The following is a 19,820-nucleotide window of genomic DNA, read 5'->3' on the forward strand; positions in this document are numbered from 1 at the left end:
CGACTGGCTGTTGAAGGCGGGCTCGCCCCAAGCAGTTGTGAACCACCTCTAGACTATGGCCAACCTCTTGCCTTTGCTGGGGTTCTACATAAACGTGCCGGAGTCGCACAGGAGTACCTCGAAAGCTCCCCTTCATCGGAGCGGTTCTGGATTCAACGCTGTTTCGGGTTTATCCTCCCGAGCAGCGAGTCCCGGATATTCAGGCTAGGATTCCGCTCTTTCAGCCTCTATCCCGGGTTTCAGTCAGGATGACCATCCGGCTTCTAGGCCTGATGGCCATCTGCATCCTGCTGGTGACACATGCCAGATGGCATATGCAGGCTCTGCAGTGGGACCTGAAGTTCCAGTGGGCACAACATCAGGGCAACCTGACCGATCACGTCCAGATCTCGGGGGGCGCTGCACGACAGTTGCAGTGGTGGCTCACAAATCACGATTGGGTATGTGGCAGATCCCTCTCCCTTCCACAACCGGAGCACACAGTAGTGACGGATGTGTACCTCTTGGGATGGGAAGGCCACATGGGAGTGGCAGAGATCAGGGGCCTCTGGTCTCCGGCGTAGTCCCGGCTCCATATCAACCTTCTGGAGCTGCGGGCGATCCTGCCTGCGCTGAAGGCATTCCTTCCTTCTGTCAAGGGAAGTGTAGTGCAGGTGTTCGAGGACAACACCACCACCATGTGGTATTGCATCAAACAGGGAGGGGTGGGGTCGTGGCCCCTATGTCAGGAGGCTCTGCACCTCTGGACATGGCTGGAACATCAAGGCATTAACTTGGTGGTTCAACACCTGGCAGGTTCTCTGAACGCCAAGTCGGACAAACTCAGCCACCAGTGCATGGTGGATCCAGGGCAGCCAGGACCTGAGCCAGAGTCAGCATTTTGAAATTCTCCTTCCGAAGGAAGCGATTGACGTCCCAGAGGTCCAAGATGGGGCGCAGGCCCCGCTTGTCCTTCTTGGGAACCAGAAAGTAGTGGGAATAAGAACCACTCCCTACTTCCTGAACAGGAACGCACACAATGGCCCCCTTGGCCAGGAGGGCCGTGACTTCCTGACGGAGAAGAGCCAAATGATCCCCCGACATGCGGTGGCACCGAGGTGGCATGGCTGGAGGGGAGGATAGAAAGGGGAGCGAGAAACCGCGGCAGATTATTTGCAGGACTCACTTGTCTGAAGTAATTTAGCGCCAGTGGTGGAAGTGGTGGCGGACCCTGCCACCCACCGGCGTGGGGTGCTCCCTGAAGCTCAGATTAGGAAGGCTTAGAGGTGGAAGCAGCAGGGGTGGAGGTGGACTGACCCGCTCGCTGGTTACCAGACCCGCCTCTACGGAAGCCACGGGCGTGCATAGCCTGGGTCTGCACAGGTTTTGTGGAGGAGCGTGTTTGAGTGCTTTTGCCCTGGCCACGAAAGGAACGAAACCCAGGCATGGCAGAGTCCTTTGCGGAAAGACCCAAAGACTTGGCCGTGGCCCGTGAGTCTTTAAAGCGCTCCAGGGCATTGTCAGCCTTGTCATCAAAGAGGCGGGAGCCATCAAAGGGCATGTCCATGAGCGAGCCCTGGACATCGAGCGAAAAATCTTCATTTCTGCATTTATGGTGGGCATATTGTAGCGCTCATACTTACCTGTATTTTGACTCGCTCGTGGCCCCGTTCCGCCCCGGCTTTGTGCCGTTTGTGCGGAGGGTCAGCTAGAGGAGCGTCACTTCCTGCTCATGACACCACTTCCGCCCTGCACCTACTCATCGCAGGTTAGCGGTCTAGTGTTCCCTCACCTTTAGTATAAAATGGCGGTATGGCGGAAGCGCAGCGGACGAGCGCAGCGGGAGCGCAGACTTCGCGCCGAATTCGCGCATAAGTCAAGCCCGTCTGCGCCCGTCCGTGGCCGACCGGGCCTAGGGCTCAGTCGTAATGCCCAATTTTATACTTACTCCGTCACTGACCTCCAAAGACTTAACTTCCCAGGGCCTATTTCAGGCTGTGCTGCCAGGGCCGCCCAGGACTGTGGTATCTTTGTCCCTTCTGATATTCCTGTTCTGGAAACCCCTTCCTACCATGAATTCTCTCCATCCCCTTCCTCCTCCACGTCACTGAAACCTGCTCCTTTGATGGTGTCTTATCTTAATACCCGCTCCTTAGTGAGCCATCAGTTAGAAATATTTCAATTATTGCATGAGAGTGCCATTGATATTCTCCTCTTAACCGAAACGTGGCTAACCGAGGACTCAGCCCCTGACATCCTTGCAGCAATCCCTGCCGGTTATTATATCATGCAAGCCAACCGACCTGCCGGGAAGACCGGTGGCGGGGTGGCGGCCATCATTCGCTCTGAACATAAATTTATAGAATTGACTATGACCCCTATTCCCAAAGTTGACTGTCTCACTCTTAAATTTTCTTCACCCAAGTCCGCCTTTGTCTGTGTCCTTGTTTACAGGCCCCACGACTACATGCCCCTCTTCTCTCAACTCTTGGGCGAATCCATTTCCCAACTCACAATCAATCATGCTAACATCATGATCATTGGTGATTTCAATTACTGGCCATCCGACGCCCGCGAAAGCCATCTTTCTGCGGAGTTCACTGACCTTTTAGCAGGCATGAATTTTCACCAGCACATCAATACTCCAACTCATCGTAAGGGTCACACTCAAGACCAAGTCTGGACGGCCAATCTTGATATCTCCCCTCCCTCCGTACTTCCCTGTTCTTGGTCCGACCATTGCTTTATCTTTATATATCCTGTCCCCCTCCTCCTATCAACAACCTATCTGCTCGCAATTGGAAGAAAGCTAATATGAGCGATTTCCATGCCTTATTGGCCTCCACCGTTCCCACACCCTCGATCTCGGTGGCTGACCAAGCTGTCCATCTTGAAGAATGGCTGTTATACGCCTGTGACAAAGTTCCCCTTACAAAACCATTAAAGCCAAGCGTCCTCATGACGCTCAGCGGTGGTTTTCCGACCAGCTTAAGGCAGATAAACTTGCTCTCCGGCAGGCAGAGCGCCGTTGGAGGCGCAATTATGATCCCCAGCTTAGACTTGTCTATGTAGAATCTTTGAACACCTACAAAAAATCCATCCTATCAGCAAAAACTGCCTACTTCTCCCAAAAAATACTGGACTCCAATACTAAAGCAAAAGATTTTCTCCATTGTCAACGAGCTTTCCCTGCCTGATAGGGTCACACCTCAACCCCAACTGACCCAAACCCTGTGCGACTCCCTTAACTCTTACTTTATAGATAAAATCACTACTATCAAAAACAACATCCCTTCCCCTTCATCCCCTCTTCCTCCACCTCTTCCTTCCATGAACCCTAGTCGTCTGACAGAGTTCCCGCCAATCTCTCCAAAAGAATTCTTTTCGCTACTCCATAAAGTTAGATCAGGTTCCCCTAACGATTGCTGCCCCCCTCAGATTCTGAGGGAGGCCTTTCTGGCATGCCCTGGCCCCCCATTAGCCCTGCTCAACAACTCTCTAGCCACTGGGGAGGTCCCTTGCTCCTTCAAACAGGCAGCTGTCATACCTATCCTTAAAAAAACTAATGCTGATCCCACTACCTTAAGCAATTACCGACCCATCTCCCTTCTTCCCTATTTGGGAAAAATTTTGGAGACATATGTTACCCGCTGTCTGAGCACGTTTATCGGGAACTCCTCCTTCCTGGATGCTCAACAAGCGGGCTTTAGACCTCTCCACTCCACCAAGGCGGTCATAGTGGCCGTTATGGATGCCCTTAGGAAAGGTGCCGATAAAAACATCTCACAGGCCCTTGTCCTTCTGGACCTGTCGGCAGCTTTTGACGCGGTCGATCATACTATCTTGATCGACCGTGTCAACAATGCCGGCATCCAGGGGGTGGCCCTCGATTGGCTCAGATCCTTCCTGGACCACCGGACTCAGGCAGTTCACCTGTCTACCTTCTCTGCACCCTACTCGTCTCTAACCTGCGGGGTCCCTCAGGGCTCTGCGCTATCACCCTTACTGTTTAATTTGTATTTACAGCCCCTTTTACCTTCCCTCCCCAATACCCCGGTCACTATTTTCAACTATGCGGACGATCTTCAGCTAATCTTTCCCATTGATTCTCTTCCCTCCTCCCGCTCTAACTTTCAGTCTACCATGCTTGACATTGCAGAGTGGATGTTTCACAGCCAATTGAAACTGAACCCCACAAAAACAGAGCTTGTACTGGTGGGGGGTCCCACTAATCCGCGGAATTCCACTTTCTGGCCTTCATCCCTGGGGGCGCCACCTAGTCCTGTTAGCACTGTGAAGAGTCTGGGGGTGGTCATCTCTGATGATCTTTCTATGAGGCCACAAATCAACGCAGTCACCTCATCCTGTTTTTTCCATCTAAGGCGGATCCGTAAAATCAGCAGGTTCCTCACCAGAGATGCCCTGATTCTAGTCATCCTAGCTCTTATTACCTCCAGACTCGACTATGCTAACACTCTGTACGTCGGGATTCCAGCATTCCATCTCCACAGGCTACAACTGGTGCAGAACCAGGCAGCCCGCCTGATCTTCCACCAGCCGAAACATCAGCACGTCACCCCCCTTCTGCGTAGCCTCCATTGGCTCCCTATCACCAAACGCTGCACTTTCAAGCTCGGATGTACCATCTACAAAGCCTTATCAGACCTAGCCCCTGCCTTTATCTCCTCTTGCCTGACACGTTATGTCCCCCAAAGAGATCTCCGCTCAGCATCTCTTAATTTTCTTGTTGTTCCCAAAACCAGACGGAAAAAGCATGGAGGTCTGAGTTTCTCTGTCATGGCCCCCACCACTTGGAACTCCCTCCCAACAGCACTTCGTCTCTGCCCCAGCTATGATTGTTTTCGCAGACTGTTAAAAACCCTTCTGTTTCATTCAGCATTTGAGTAAATCCTCCGCCCAAGTTACCGTTTTGTCAGGAGCGCCATGAAACCGTTTGGTGAACGTGCGCGGTATAAATGCTTTTAACGTAACGTAACGGCGAGTGTTGACCGGTGCTCTGCTGGCTGAGGACTGGTCCGTGGCACCTGGGTGCGGTAAGGAGCAGCCCAAGACTGCGGTGGGCGGCCATCTTAGTAGCAGACTTCGTCGAAGGTGTCACCCGCTGCTGGCCTGCTTGCTGGCTTGGGAGGTGGATTTGGCTTCTTCCCAGGGCCTGTGAGTTTTGACTTATTCTGCAATATTAGCCGAGTTGGAGGGATTGCAGGGGTGAGCTGGTGGTGAGGGAGCCGCCATTTGCTGAGCGCAGTGCAGAAGCGCATATTTAAGAAGCGCTGCTTCACTGTGATGGGGACTCTGTTTGCATAGGATGCGGGAGGCAAGTGGCCCTGCTGGAAGAGCGTGACGGCTTGGGGGGGGGCAACAGAAAAGAAGACCCTGCACTTAGAGCTGCTGTCGTGGTCAAGGAAAGAGTGTGAGATCCGAAGCACTAGTAGGAAGTGGAGCTGGGAGTAGCGGTACGCATAGACTACTTGGGGCGAAGTGGTCGCAGCCTTTGCCTCTACAAGGACGGTGTTGAGTAGGGTGTGGGAGAACTTTGCAGATTGTACAGGTGGCTGGGGTGGACACAGAACTGGTTGGTTGGGACACTACAACCTGGCTGCAGATGATATATGGCCGCCTGGTCAAGATATGGCCCCTAAAGGTGTATAGACGTAAGTAGCAGAAGGGGTGTGGTACCTATCCTATCGCCCTGGGAGCTGGACTGAGAAGTGGTGAGCAGTGTGACACGGAGCACCGCTGCTGGGCGACACTATCAGGGGAGAGGCCTGCTCACTCAGCATTTGCACTGGATCGCTATCAGGAGGTGCGTAGAACGGGCCAGAGTGAGTCCGGGTGATTTGGAAGTCCACATTGCTGGGGAGTGGTGGGCAACTTCTGACCCCACCTGCACGTGGCCGAGTGGACGATCCACACACACGTCATGTATTGCAAGGAGCACTGCTGGGGTCATCTTGTGCAGACGATCGGGTCTAACCCCAGGGACACGATGGGGAGATTGGATGCCCGCCAACCGAGACTTACCTTTGATGCTAAAAAAAAACTGCTAAGCAGCCACATTAGGATGGGGATGCTGCGGCAGAGATCCCTCAACAAGATTGTCAACCACGGCCGAGTGATGATCTTAAGTCGCTCCTCGCGGAAGTCCGGCAAGGATTTGCGACCATGTCAGATAAAATAGACACGGTGTCAACACGAATGGACGCCATTGTGAGGAAACTAGAAGGCCACGAAACACGTATCAAGGAGACGGAACAGCGAGTCTCCGATATAGAGGATACCACTACACAGCTGAAAATGGCAACGGCACAAATGGATAAACTACTAAAGATTATAGCAGCAAAAAACGAGGACATTGAGGCAAGAAGTAGGAGAAATAACATACAGGTGCAAGGCATACCGGAGAGCACAAATACAGGAAGGATGGAGGAGTACATTCAAAATCTTCTCAAGGCCGTGGTGGGCACTGATCTACTTTCTCCTCAATTTGTTGTTGTTGTTGAAAGGGCGCATCAGTCGATGGGACCAAGACCTCCCCCTGGTAGTGCCCCTAGACCCATTATTGCTGGCCTATTAAATTATTGGGACAGAGACGCCTCCCTGAGAATCGCTCGAGAGAAAAAGCAATTGTCCCACGATGGCAGATCCTTCACTATGCACCCGGACTTTACAATTCAAGTGCAAGAAGAGCGTCGCAAATTTCTGCGAGTTAAGCAGAAACTCAGGCAAGCTCAAATAGACTACGCCCTGCTATATCCCGCTCGCCTTCGTGTCACCCATCAAGGGACACAGAAGTTCTTCACTAATCCACATGTGGAAGATTATCTGAAGCTTCTTAAACGGCAGAAGAGAGTGCTACCGGAACAGGAGGATTCCCCTAGATCACAATCGCCAAGCGGAGAATGAGACTCATGGCACAAGATATTATTATATTGCGAAAGTGTACCCCATGCTTTGTGGATATGATTGGCATACTGAGCAGCATTGAGGTAATGGGATAAGACACTACACAAGTTCACTGCTCAGCCTTTTGCTTTCAGATACTTTGGAGGGTGAGAAAGAATGAGAACTGGTCGGTCACACTTTAGTTGGACTTGGGGTATCGCTGGGTGATCTATAGCGCTTGGTCCAACGAGAGGTATTCGTAAGCTACCTGGGCGTATTCCCCACTTGGGAGAACCCCCTTATTGTTGTAACCCGGTTATTGGTTTTCATGAGTCTTCACTCAGGTTCACAAGAGGAAGACTCCGGCCCAGTTGGTCTTGATGAGAGGATGTGGGTTGTATGGGAGGGGTGCTCATTACCGGCATGGCTGCGATGCTTCAGTGGGAGGGGGGAGGTGAGTTTGATTGTCGCAGTGATTCAAGTGCACAGGTTTTCAATGCTAAGTATGTCTTGTTGTGCTCGCAGGTGATGGAATGTGTACAACCGCTCAGTGAGACTCAGGGGGGACATGTTGGGCATGCAGCCCCAGATGGATAGTAGCACCCTCAGGGTCATTTCATGGAATGTTCTGGGCCTTGGGGACCCAAGAAAGCAGAGGAAAGTCTTAGCCTACCTGAATAGGCAGGAGATTCACGTGGCACATATAGCACAGAGGGCCACAAATAATTTTGCTGCTCGATGAGCGAGTTGTCGGGTGATTTTCTCATACTCCTCCTAGGCCCGGGGTGTGGCCATACTATGTAATCAACACACACGGTTAGAGAAAATGGGGGTGTTGGAGGGCCCGCAAGGACGTTATGTTCTACTCTGGGGGCAGCTGGGTAGAGATACGGTCACAATAGCCAACTGTTATGGCCCTAACGTAGATAGCCCAGACTTCTTTACCAATTTATGGGGTAAATCCTGTTGGTAGGATCAACTCCCATCATGTGGGGGGGCGACTTTAATGTAGCTTTCCATCCACAGTTAGATAGATCCAATGCGGGTCTGCAGCATTACACCAGGGAACAGGAGGTTCTGCAGGGTATTATGGTGGAGGGAGGGATGATAGACAGCTGGAGACACATGCATCCCCTGCAGCAGGAGGGCTTGCATTTTACCTCATATACGGGAACTTGGGCGCGCATTGACTACTGCCTACTGTCTAGGGGACTTCGTTCGACCAATAGTAATGTCACGCATTTGGCTCTGACTTTTTCGGATCAGTGTCCAGTTAAGGTCTTGCTGTCTCTGCAGAGGTATGATAGGCCTTGTCTGAGTTGGCGATTGCAACACACGGCCTTGTTAGAAGGGGTTTTCCGAACAGAATTAGGCAAAGAAATCAAAGATTAATTTGTGCGGAATAAGGGCTCTGTAGAAAGTGTCGAAATGATAAGGGAAGCATTCAAAGTAACGATTCGAGGCTACTGAAGGTCAAAGAGCTTCGGGGTGCTAAGGGACATGCAGAACACGATATGAAAGCTGGAGCAGGATTTGAGAGACCTGGAGATGCGGATGGGTCAGGGAGAGGTGGGGCAGGTACAGAAGGACTTCCCTGCTACTCTCACTGAATAGGAGGATATTGCGCACAGGGAGGTGAAGTTTTGAGGGAAGTACTGGACAGCGCGTAAATTTGGGGAAGGTGAAAGGCCAGGTAAGGCGTTGGCTGCAGTGACAAAAGGCCCTCGATTCAGCACACATGTGCTGGAAATACAGGTGCAAGGTACGCCACCACACACATATTGGAGGCATTCACTGCGCACTACACTGCGCTCTACACATCTCAGAGGCAGGGCACTATAGATCTGGGGGACTTCATGGGAGATGTGGCACTCGGATAGCTTGGGGACATACAACGGAAGTTTTTAAGCATTCCGTTTGAGATTGATGAAATTAGGGAGGCTATAATGCAGCTTCAGAATGGGAAGGCTACTGGTTCAGACGGCCTTCCGGCTGAATTCTATAAGGCGTAGATTGACATTATGGCACCAGTTTTGAAGGAGGTATATTAGGAGTCTTTAGAGGTGGGTATAATCCCCTCCTCGATGCGAGAGGTGATATTAATGTTGTTGTTAAAGCCTGGGAAGACCCCCGAGTCCTGCGATTTCTGTAGCAGCTGTCATTGATGAACTGCGACACGAAAATATTGGCTAAGGTTTTAGCCAATAGGCTGTCCCTCTTATTAGATAAACTTGTCTTACCCAATCAGTCAGGGTTTGTGCCTGGTACTTGAAAGTACTTTATGAACAATGTAATGTCGTAGCAGTGCCAAATAACGTTACGTATTTTAGCATAGAAAAATATTCCATTGTGTGAGTTCGCTTAGATTCATGATGCATTATGGGAATGTGAGTAATCCGATGGGAATGGGCGAGGTTTAGTATGCCACAGGTGATAATTAGAGTTGCACTAAGTGGGGAATTCAAGGAGGGAGGAGTGAAAGCCACGTTTTTAAACTGAGAGGATGCAAGAGAGATCATTTGTCTCTGAGCGGTAGTGAGCACGCTGTTTTAATAACAGCAGGTAAGCCAGGAAATGTTTAAAAGTGTTTTGTAACGGGAACCAGTGAAAAGGTTAGACTTGCAGAGGGATAGCTAATTAATTAGAGAGCAAATAGTTGGTTTCATAAATACAGGGCGTGCAACTCACGAAGGTAGCAATGTGTAAACTCGGGGTTATGTAAGAGTGAATTCTCGTGTGTAATTTGCCTGAAGCTTATTTTAAACACAAACTCATAATGTTAAACTTGATAATAATAATTGATGTGCATGATACTGTGGTTTCACCACGGGTGGATGGAATCTTAATGGCATTTAATTTTGTACTTTCAGTTACCCCTGAAGAAAGACCCTTAGTGGCCTGAAATGCATTGGGTTCAAATAAACTGCTTTTTAAATGGAATCTGGCATCAGTACGTGTTTTTGTCAAGAGGTTCGGATGGCCCAACATTAACATGAGAACATTTTGGAAAATTGCGTTTCCTGGTTTGAGGTTGGAAAGAAGGATGAATGTGGAAAGATTAAGGATTACAAACAAAAGCACAAAGATGAAACATTGAAGATTGAAATATATGGCTGCAAATGCAATTAAAGAATGCTGTGCCACGAGGTGGAACAAAAAGGTGTCCCACAGTTATGTTGGTAGGGCCACCTCCCATAACCTTAGGACTTTATTCTCATGGATCCAGAATGTGGCGCCTGACTTCCCACTCGCCGCAGTATTTTTAGACGCCACTAAGGCGTTTGACTCGGTAGAGTGGGATTATTTATTTGGGGTGTTCCGGAGGATGGGGTTCCCAGAGGTGTACTTGTCTTGGATTGCACTGCTGTATCACCGTCCCACGGCTAGGGTCCTGATTAATGGCCATTTATCTTAATCCCTTATTATTTCCAGAGGCACTCGTCAGGGGTGCCTGTTGTCCCCCCTTCTTTTTGCCATTGCGGTTGAACCCCTAGTGTGTCGGCTGAGACAATTACATAAGGAGAAAGCGTTTCGATGCTGCCTTTGACCAATCTTAGTGTTGCTGTATGCGGACGATATTATGCTATATATAAAAGAGACCCACAACAGAATATTAACCCCATCTTACGGGACTTTATAAAGTTTGGCCGACTATCTGGGATATGTATTAACTGGGGAAATCCCAAGTTTTCCCTCTTACACCAGCGGTAACGCAGTTCCCGCTAGAATGGTGCAACACGGATTTGAGGTACCTTGGCATACGGGTGACTAGAGATAGGGAGGAAACCATACGAGCCAATTATGGCACGGCCATAACGCGTCTTAATGCCAATGTCACTCGCTGGATATCATTGCCTCTATCACTTGCCGGTAGAGCCTCCCTTATCCAGATGGTTGTGCTTCCCCAGTTCCTATACCGGTTCCTGAATGTCCGATATGCTCCGGGGCGGTTCTTTTTTTAAACGCTACGCTCTGAGTTGCTACTGTTATTATGGGGGGTGGGGGGGGGGGGGGGGGGGGGGGAAGCAGTCAAGACTCTGCTGGTCGGTACTGACGAGGTCATACGAGCAGGGGGGTTTTGTCATCCCAGATTTTGAGTTATACTTTCTAAGTGCACAGGCACATTATGCCTACTATTGGATACATCCCCCTCTGTATATGCCACAAACAGCAACGGCTGACCCAGTGCCGCTCACTGGTGTGATGCATGAACCTGCCACCATGCGGGCGGCGCCCCCTACTACAGTCAATGGCTCGGTAAATGTGTGGCATCGGATAACTACATTATTGGAGTTGCCTATCCTTTATTTCATTGCTACAGGAGATAGGTTTTCAGGGACTATGTAAGCGGGCCAATATAACCACCTGGGGAGACCTATTCCATGATGGGATGTTCCGTTCAATGGGGGAGCATTTTTTAGGAGTGCAGACTACACCATTGGATATATTCCTCTACATAAGGCTTAGGCAAGGGATGCGGTCTATTCTTCCTGATTTCCCCAAGGAACCTGAATGCCTCTTACCACTACATCAAATGCTGGCGTCCACAGATGGAAAGCACCTTGTGTCCGGATTATACAGCTGCATCCGCACACACAGAGTAGGGGTAGTCAGTAGGTCACGTGTACATTGGGCTGAAGATTGAAGGCGGGAAGTTACTGATGATCAATGGCAATACTGTAGTGTACAAACGGCACAGATCTCGGCCAGCTATAGGCTGCAAATCATACATTATAAATATTTGCATAGATTATATTATACGCCCATGACTAATTTTCGGTTCAAATTGGCTGATACAGATAGGTGCCAAAGGTGCAGGCAGGCAGGAGCAGAATTTCTTCACTTAGCTTGGGAGTGCCCACCTGTACATTAATATTGGGAGCAAGTTCTAACGGCATTGGATAATATGACTGGATGTGTCTTGGAAAGGGATCCGCTGCTTACATTGCTGGGGTACACGGCACCGATACCTACGCAGCGTAGGAAGTTCATAGCTATCTCTCTATTGCTCGCTAAACGGAGAGTAGCATGCAGGTGGGGCAGGGGACAAGCCCCAAAATTTAAGAAATGGATGGGAGGTTTAATATACCGTCAGGAGCAAAGTACCGCATATGCCGAACTGCTGCCAATAGCTTCCCAACCTAGAGATATTTGGGGGCCCCTACAAAGGTATCTTTTGCTACATGGCACTGCAAACACAGATACTGACTGAGGTGTTACCATATTAATTCCAGAGGTGTGTGCGTATAGGCTACAGGTATGGGGCCTTGCACTCATGCGGACCCTCCAGGGCACCGAGTCCATTCATGTGTTCCTAATGGTACAAAAGTAGGGTTATTGTTGTGCATATTAAATGTATGATGTATACTGAACATGCTATCATTGGATATTAGATGGGAGGGATTGATGAACCTGGGTATTGATACACTGTGACATTGTTATAAATGAACTATTGTGATACATTCTGAAAATTTGAAAATAAAGTTTAATAAAAATCAGCCGATCAACGAAAACAAGATTACTCACCTGCTATCAGGAGAGATCACAGTGCTGTATCTTGGAGACCAGCACTGAACCTGAAAAGTAATTATAACAGGGATTTACTGTTAACTCATTTTTCCTCCATAGGAACCTAAGTGTTGATTTTCAAAACTTACAAATATTCCATAAAAATCGCCTGTGTAAGGAAAATTATTTCTTTCAATTGTTTACAGGAAATGCACCAGGGCTGAATCCAGGATCCAGCCCTGAGTAAGAAAAACATTTGTAAAGTGATTTTATTGCATTTACTTAAAGCTTTCCATTGAGCTCAATGTTATTTTGTGTTTAACTTGTGTTGCATATTGCAAAAACTGTATCGATTGCATCTAAAAGTCTATTGCTATTTGAAAGTATTCAATTGCAACATCTCATTCTGAGAAAGTATTTAAGATACCTACTTGTGGTTCTAAAATAAACAACTATATATTTTTATATACAGAACAATTGGCCTAGAGTTCAGTTCTTGAGTGTGTGAGAACATTTGCCGACTGAGTGTGTACAACAAATGCTTTACACTGTCCTCTGATACTGCCATACTGCTCGACCAAGCTACCACTTCTAACTTTAGCCTCTGCCATACATCTGGGGACTGTGGACTCTGTGCACACTTTACCTTCCTTTGGTCCAGTATATACAGAGCCACTTTCTTACACTTGTTGAGCCAAGGACAAAGCAAACTGTAGAACACTAGACATGGATGATTTAATAGAATCCACCTTTAATTTAGTCCACTAACAAACAAATGTGTACCCTCTCCCTTAGTACAATTACTTAGTAGAGGGGCAACGTGTCAAAAGTATTATATGTACCACATCTGGTGAAATCTGAAAGGTGCTCAGATTGCACCAAATAATCTCCATGCATAAAGGTGTATGCTCTGAAGACTAGAATGCGGAATCTGCCTGCCCAATTGGGACAACAGATCCCCTCTGAGAGCAAGACGAAAAAGGGATGCTGCAGTGAGGTGCTGCAGGTCTGTGTAGCACACCCTTCTCGTCCAGTACAGCATGCTGAGAATTACTTGAGACTGGTGTTGGCAAATCTTCAGAACTCGACGAATCAAGGGTGTAGGGGGAAGTGCATAGTGAAGTCGAAACTTCCATATTAACTCAAATGTGTCTACCAAAGCTCACCGCACTAGTTACTGGATGGCTCAGAATCTCAAACAAAGGGCTTTAACTTGAGTGGCAAACAGGTGCACCTGAGGTACAACCCAAAGGACAAAGACCATGGACTACTTCTGGGTGAAGGCGCCACTCGTAGTTGACAATACATCATTGACTCAGCCTGTCGACTCTGGTGTTCAGAAATTTGCTAAGTGAATGGCTGTATTACTGTGGTCACTGCTGAAGGGAACTGAAGGAACTTCCTCGAATACAGGTTTCCTCTTTCCCCCACCAGCTCAAGCAATTTGCAGTGTCCTTGGACAGCACAATTACTTTCCATCAAGTCTCTCTGATGTTGAAAACACTGCCAGGGGAGGCCTCATTAAACAGCCCCCATGTACTAGCGAGTAGGAGTGTTCAGGAGGACGCAAGAAGCAAACAGACCGAGCAAACATAGGTCCTTCAGGTACAGTAATTAAGCCACCGCTCGAAACATTGGTAAAGTGTGTTATATATCCTTGATCCTTAGTACAGGAGGAAAGGTTGGAAGCCTGGTAGTATCCATTAATGCTCCAATGAACAAGGAGGCATTCGAAGGGCTCTAGGTGAGATTTTGGAGAATTGATTGAAAATCCCAAGTCATACACAGCAAAGTTAGAGAGAAACTGGTGAGACCCCAACTCAGGTGAATTGGCTTTGATGAGCCAGTCGTGCAGATATGTGTATGCTGCAATCCCAGCTTGTCTGAGATGGGCTACTACTACCACCATCCCAGTTGTGGGGAGGCTTGAGGTGCTATAAAATTAAGTACTGAAAACTAGTAAAGGGAGGAACCCTCCACAAAACGTACAAACTTCCTGTGGGCCTGCAGGATGAAAATGTAGAAGCATGCGTCCAATAGGTCGATAGACCGCATCGAGTCGTCCGAGTCCAACACCAGTACAACCTGAGCCAGAGATAAAATCCTGAATGAGTCTTTTGATAGGAAACAATTCAGGAACTTGAGGTCAAAATTTGGGACAGACAAAGAATACCATATTTCCTGTTGCAAAGGAGCATTGTTATCGAAAGATGAAAAAAGAGCAAGGAGGCTGTAAAAGACTGCAAGTCTTGTGATCGGGCGGTGGCACTGCCTTCTTTAAAATGTTCCAGGTCAGCATCTGCCTTCTGATATAAGAGACATCCTCCATCAAAGGGCATGTCCTTAAGGGTATTCCGAGTGTCTGTGGAGCACTCAGCAGATCGAGACCTGTCTTTGGACATTTACAGTTCAACCCATATCTCTGGATACACAGTCATGGGCGTTGAGTCTGGCTTTTACATAATGTCCTGACATACCCTGCCCATCTTTCACCACTTCCATAAAGTGGTCTTTGGGTTTAGTCTGGTAGGCTAGGAGCAACTAAAGTAGCCATATAACAAAGGACATGTGAGTAGCAGATAAGCAAGCAGGCATCATTTAGAGATTTAAGGGTGAGGCTTCCATCTGAAAAAGATGTTTTGCCCTAATCCTCAAGTTTTTTTGGATTCCTTATCCGGAAGGTGTTTTGGAAAGGCCCCTGGGTTGAGTCTTGAGATGTAATAACTTTGTACCACCAAACTTTGTGGACATGAGTGGGATGAGAGGAAAGGAATATGCTACTTACCAGTATGCATCTGTTCTTGGCATGTAGGGCTGCTGACATTCATATCTTGTGCATAGATCGCCGCCTAGTGTTGGGGCCGGATGATTTGCAATAATGTACCGCAACAGCCTCCGTGTTAAAGCTATCGATCTAAAGCATGCGAGCTGTGAGGCATTTGCCTTCACTGTTACGCTTGCTACCAATCAAACATTTACGGGTACCCTTTTGTATCGACCCCCAGGCTCTCGCACGGTATTTCTATCACAACTTCATCAACTGAGTGAGTTAGCTGTTGAACATAAATATTTCACCGTATTAGGCGATTTTAATTTCCATCTAGAATCCCTGACTGACAAAGACACCGACCAGCTCATCAATGATCTTTCCTCTGTGGAACTTGGACACTTGATAACGGTTCCAACACACAAGGCAGGACATACGCTTGATGGTATTTTCACCAACAATCCACATATCACCATGAACAAAATATTACCCCTTATATGGTCTGACCACTCCGCCATCCTATTTGACATTACAATCAAAACAACGGCATGTAAAAACATATCACAGAATCCCTATCAAATTACTAGAGACTGGAGAAATCTAGATCATATTCATCTTGCACAGATTCTTACTGACGCTTTCACGGGCACAGATACTGAAACTGATCCAAATATTGCAGCCACCAGATACACTTCCATTCTGGAAGGGGCATTCGCAACACTAGCTCCACCCAGAACATCCAAACACAATAGGAAAATCCCCTCGGCCCCTTGGTTTACTGAACAACTTAGACTACAACGACAACACTGCCGTAATTTAGAGCGCCATTGGCGCAAACATTATAATTCATCAGATAAAATAATATATAAAGCTGCACTCCATAACTATAAGCAGAGAATAGCTATAGAAAAAAACATCTACTATACCACCCAAATAGACCAGGCTAAATCGAGCATTAAGAAATTGTTCGAAGTAGTAAACCATCTCGCTGAACCATCTAACCCGCCCACTGAAACATCTCAAACTCTCTGTAATACACTGGCTGATTTTTTCTCTGATAAGGTTACATCCATATTTAAGGATTTCACCCCAAATTCCAATATCATTGAACCAATTAACACACAAACAAACTTGTACTCAACATCTTTAACGGAATTTACTAAGATACATCCACAATACATCCATAAATTAATTTCGTCAATCAAATCTGGTTCCCCATTGGACCCCTGTCACCCTTCTATACTCAACACTATCCCAGATATCATTACTTTACCATTGACACACATTTGTAACGTCATGTTTTCAACAGGTTCATACCCAACCATTTGGAAAAACACCATAATTAAACCACCTCTCAAAAAACCATCGCTTGATCCTTTATTACCTTCCAGCTACCGTCCCATCGCATCCTTGCCGTTCCCAGCTAAAATCATTGAATCCGTCATGAATAAACAACTGTCTGATTACATTCAAAGCAACGACCTATTAGATGACACTCAGTTCGGCTTCCGACAAGGTCTTGGGACAGAAACGGCCCTGATTAAGGCTGCAGATGAAATAAGAACCACGATGGACAACGGCGGACAGGCTGTGTTGATTTTGTTGGACCTATCAGCGGCTTTCGACACGGTCGATCACTCTACTTTGATCGGCCGTGTCGAGGCCATCGGTATTAAACACAAAGCCAGAGATCTTATCACATCTTTCTTGGCCGACCGCAAACAGGCAGTTAAGTTAGGCACATTCACCTCTCCTACCTTCACCCTCCCTTGTGGAGTTCCACAGGGCTCCTCGCTAAGTCCGACCCTTTTTAATATCTATGTTTCGGACTTAGCGAGGGTAATAAAAGCCTACAACATCAACCTAACAACATACGCTGATGATACCCAGTTGGTATTATCCATACATAAAAACGGTCCCAAGATAGCAGCAAACTTCAAAGATGGCATGAGGGCCATCAGCAGTTGGATGGCTTCCAACTGTCTAAAACTTAACTCATCAAAGACGGAAGTAATGCTGTTTGGTAAGATTCAGCCTTTGTGGTCTCCCTTATGGTGGCCGGAGGAAATGGGCACTCCACCTGAACCAGTCAGTAAAGTCAGAAACTTGGGAGTAATATTTGATGACAAACTCCTTTTCCACCATCATGTGAACGCTGTAGTTTCATCATCATTTAACATCTTAAGGAAAATAAAGAAACTTCTTCCATATCTTCCCACAACTACAGGAAAAACACTAATCTCAACACTGGTGTTTTCACGCACTGACTACTGCAATGCCCTCTTCCTCGACGCACAAGAAAAGGTCATCTCCAAACTTCAAATGATACAGAATGCCTCAGCTAGAGTTTTACTGGGCATTCCAAAATTTAACTCTGTTTCCAGACATTTGGATCAACTGCATTGGCTTCCGGTCAGAAGTCGCACGAAATTCAAGTCCCTTTGTATTGTCTACAAGGCAATAAATAACACTGGACCTAAATTTCTTAGGAGTTCACTCAAGCCTCTATCTACCCCCAGAACGCTTCGTTCCAATACTGCTCATCTGCTTCATATACCCAGAACAAGGAAAGTCAACTGGGGAGACAGACGTTTTACCATCGCAGCTGCAAAATTATGGAACTCCCTTCCTTTGAGCATAAAATCCAGTCCCACGGTGATTATCTTTAGAAAGCAACTAAAGACATGGTTGTTTTCTCAATGACTTGATTATTCATAAAATACACAAAATATTGCTTCAGAGATTTACATTATTGGTATCAGACTTAGCTCACAGCGCCGAGACACCTATGGGTGATTGCAGCGCTTTAAAAATCGCATAAATAAATAAATAAATAAATAAATAAATTGCATTTGTTGTCTTGGAAGAGTTTTCGAAGTATCACGAGATAGGTGACTCCTTCGCTGGACTACAGTGCGCATGGTCATCCTCTCCATCCTCAGATTGTTTTTCGCCATTGTGGCAGAGATGGAGATAGTAAAGTAAGAGATGGCCATGCCAGAGAGAATGCTGCAGCTGCTACAGGCACCGGGGAGGAGGGCGGGCGATATGAATGTCAGCAGCCACACATGCCAAGAACAGATGCATACTGGTAAGTAGCATATTCCGTTCGAGGCATGTGGGCTGCTGAATTCATATCTTGTGCATAGACTGTATAGCAGTATCTCCTCTAGCGGTGGCTACCGGTGCCAGCTGCAGCAGTTTGAAAAAGAGTTTTGAGAACAGCCTGGCCTACAGCAGCTTGCTGTTTGGAGTGCACATCAACACAGTAATGTTTTGTAAATGTGTGTGTGATAGAACATGTGGCTGCTCTACATATGTCTTCCAAAGGAATATTTCTCGAACAGATGATTCTTCATACAGTACGTTGAATCCACAAACATTTGTTATTCTTCAAGCATAAATTTCTACCTCAGCCAACACGTTTTGTCCTTTCAAGAGAACTTCATCAAGATCTGTGCCCATTCTTGCTGCACTGGCCCAAAGAGCGGGCACAGGGCAACAGACCATCCTGTCCACACACGCACATCGCCTCATTCCTGCAGGCACTGCAAATCCATCTTGGCTGTAGCAGTGTGTCAGCTTCCAGGAGAAGTGGGGGCTTGCAGCGCCCTCTCCCTGACTTAAGTCTCTCCCAGGTTGGGTCAAATGCAACCCCCTGCTCCTTCTCCTCCCCCAAGAGAGCTGCAAGGAGCGTCTGGTCAGGACAGTCTGTTGCCCTCTGCCCCTTCCCTGGGCCGGTGCTGCAACAAAGGGCACAGACCCTGATGAAGCACTCTTGGAAGGATGAAATGTGTTGGCTGGGCTGGATATTTAAGCGTGGAGAATAAAAACATTTTTGGGATTCAACGTTATGGCTTCTGTGTAATAATTGACTGAATGAAGTATGTATCAAGACGGAGTGACTTGCACTACTGGACACAAGTGACAATGAACTAATGATTGTTGATGTAATATTTTGCAGGGCTCTCCATGTTGGTTGGGATTGATTCTGAAAGGAGACCGTTTAATTTCGCAAAGCACCAGGCAGGGAGACACATATTTACTCTCTGTGATTTTCATAATTTCAGATGCGCTGGAGTTAAAAATGCAAATTTTGTTGTACGCAGCATTTAGTGGCCAGTTAACGTAATTTAGACGGGAAAAGGAGAAGCACCACATTCTACATATGCATTAAGATATCAGCTGAGTGGTTCTAGTGGCATACCGAATGTAGTACTTTGATCTGTCATACAATCTTGTATTATATTTACTGACTTTGTCCATTTTCAAAAAAACCTTTGCGAACAAAAAAGGAAATCTCACCTTCAGACTCATCTTTATCGCTTATGTCGAGGTCTTCATCTTCCTCATCCTCCTTTAACAGAATAATACACTTGTGAAATATATAAAGTCTCAATAAAGTTAAAATGCTCTAACAGATGCATAATTAGACACACAAAAAAATCTACAGAAACAATGACAGCGAAAACTGAAAAAATTGCCATGAAATACCCTAGGCTGAGCCTCAGGTCCAGAAAAGCCAGACATACACAGATGAAGAAATATACACACCACAATCACTCACTGGTTTTAATTTTTTTATTTGCCTTATATGCAAATCAGAAAGAAATTCAGACTTCTTCGACTGTACCCTGTTGTCCCAAAACAGCTATTTATCCAA

At 47.1% G+C, this 19,820-nt stretch overlaps 1 protein-coding gene across 1 annotated transcript in view; it reads right to left on the minus strand.

Moving 5' to 3' along the window:
* SETD1A (SET domain containing 1A, histone lysine methyltransferase) overlaps positions 1-19,820 on the minus strand; it is a 960,878-nt gene that overhangs the window by 421,932 nt on the left and 519,126 nt on the right. Inside the window, exon 13 of the mRNA XM_086932054.1 lies at positions 19,463-19,514. Coding sequence (XP_086788180.1) covers positions 19,463-19,514 — 52 coding nt within the window. The remainder of the gene's footprint in view (positions 1-19,462; positions 19,515-19,820) is intronic.

Source organism: Lissotriton vulgaris, chromosome 7 (genome assembly GCF_964263255.1).
Source record: "Lissotriton vulgaris chromosome 7, aLisVul1.2, whole genome shotgun sequence".
Lineage (NCBI taxonomy): Eukaryota > Metazoa > Chordata > Amphibia > Caudata > Salamandridae > Lissotriton > Lissotriton vulgaris.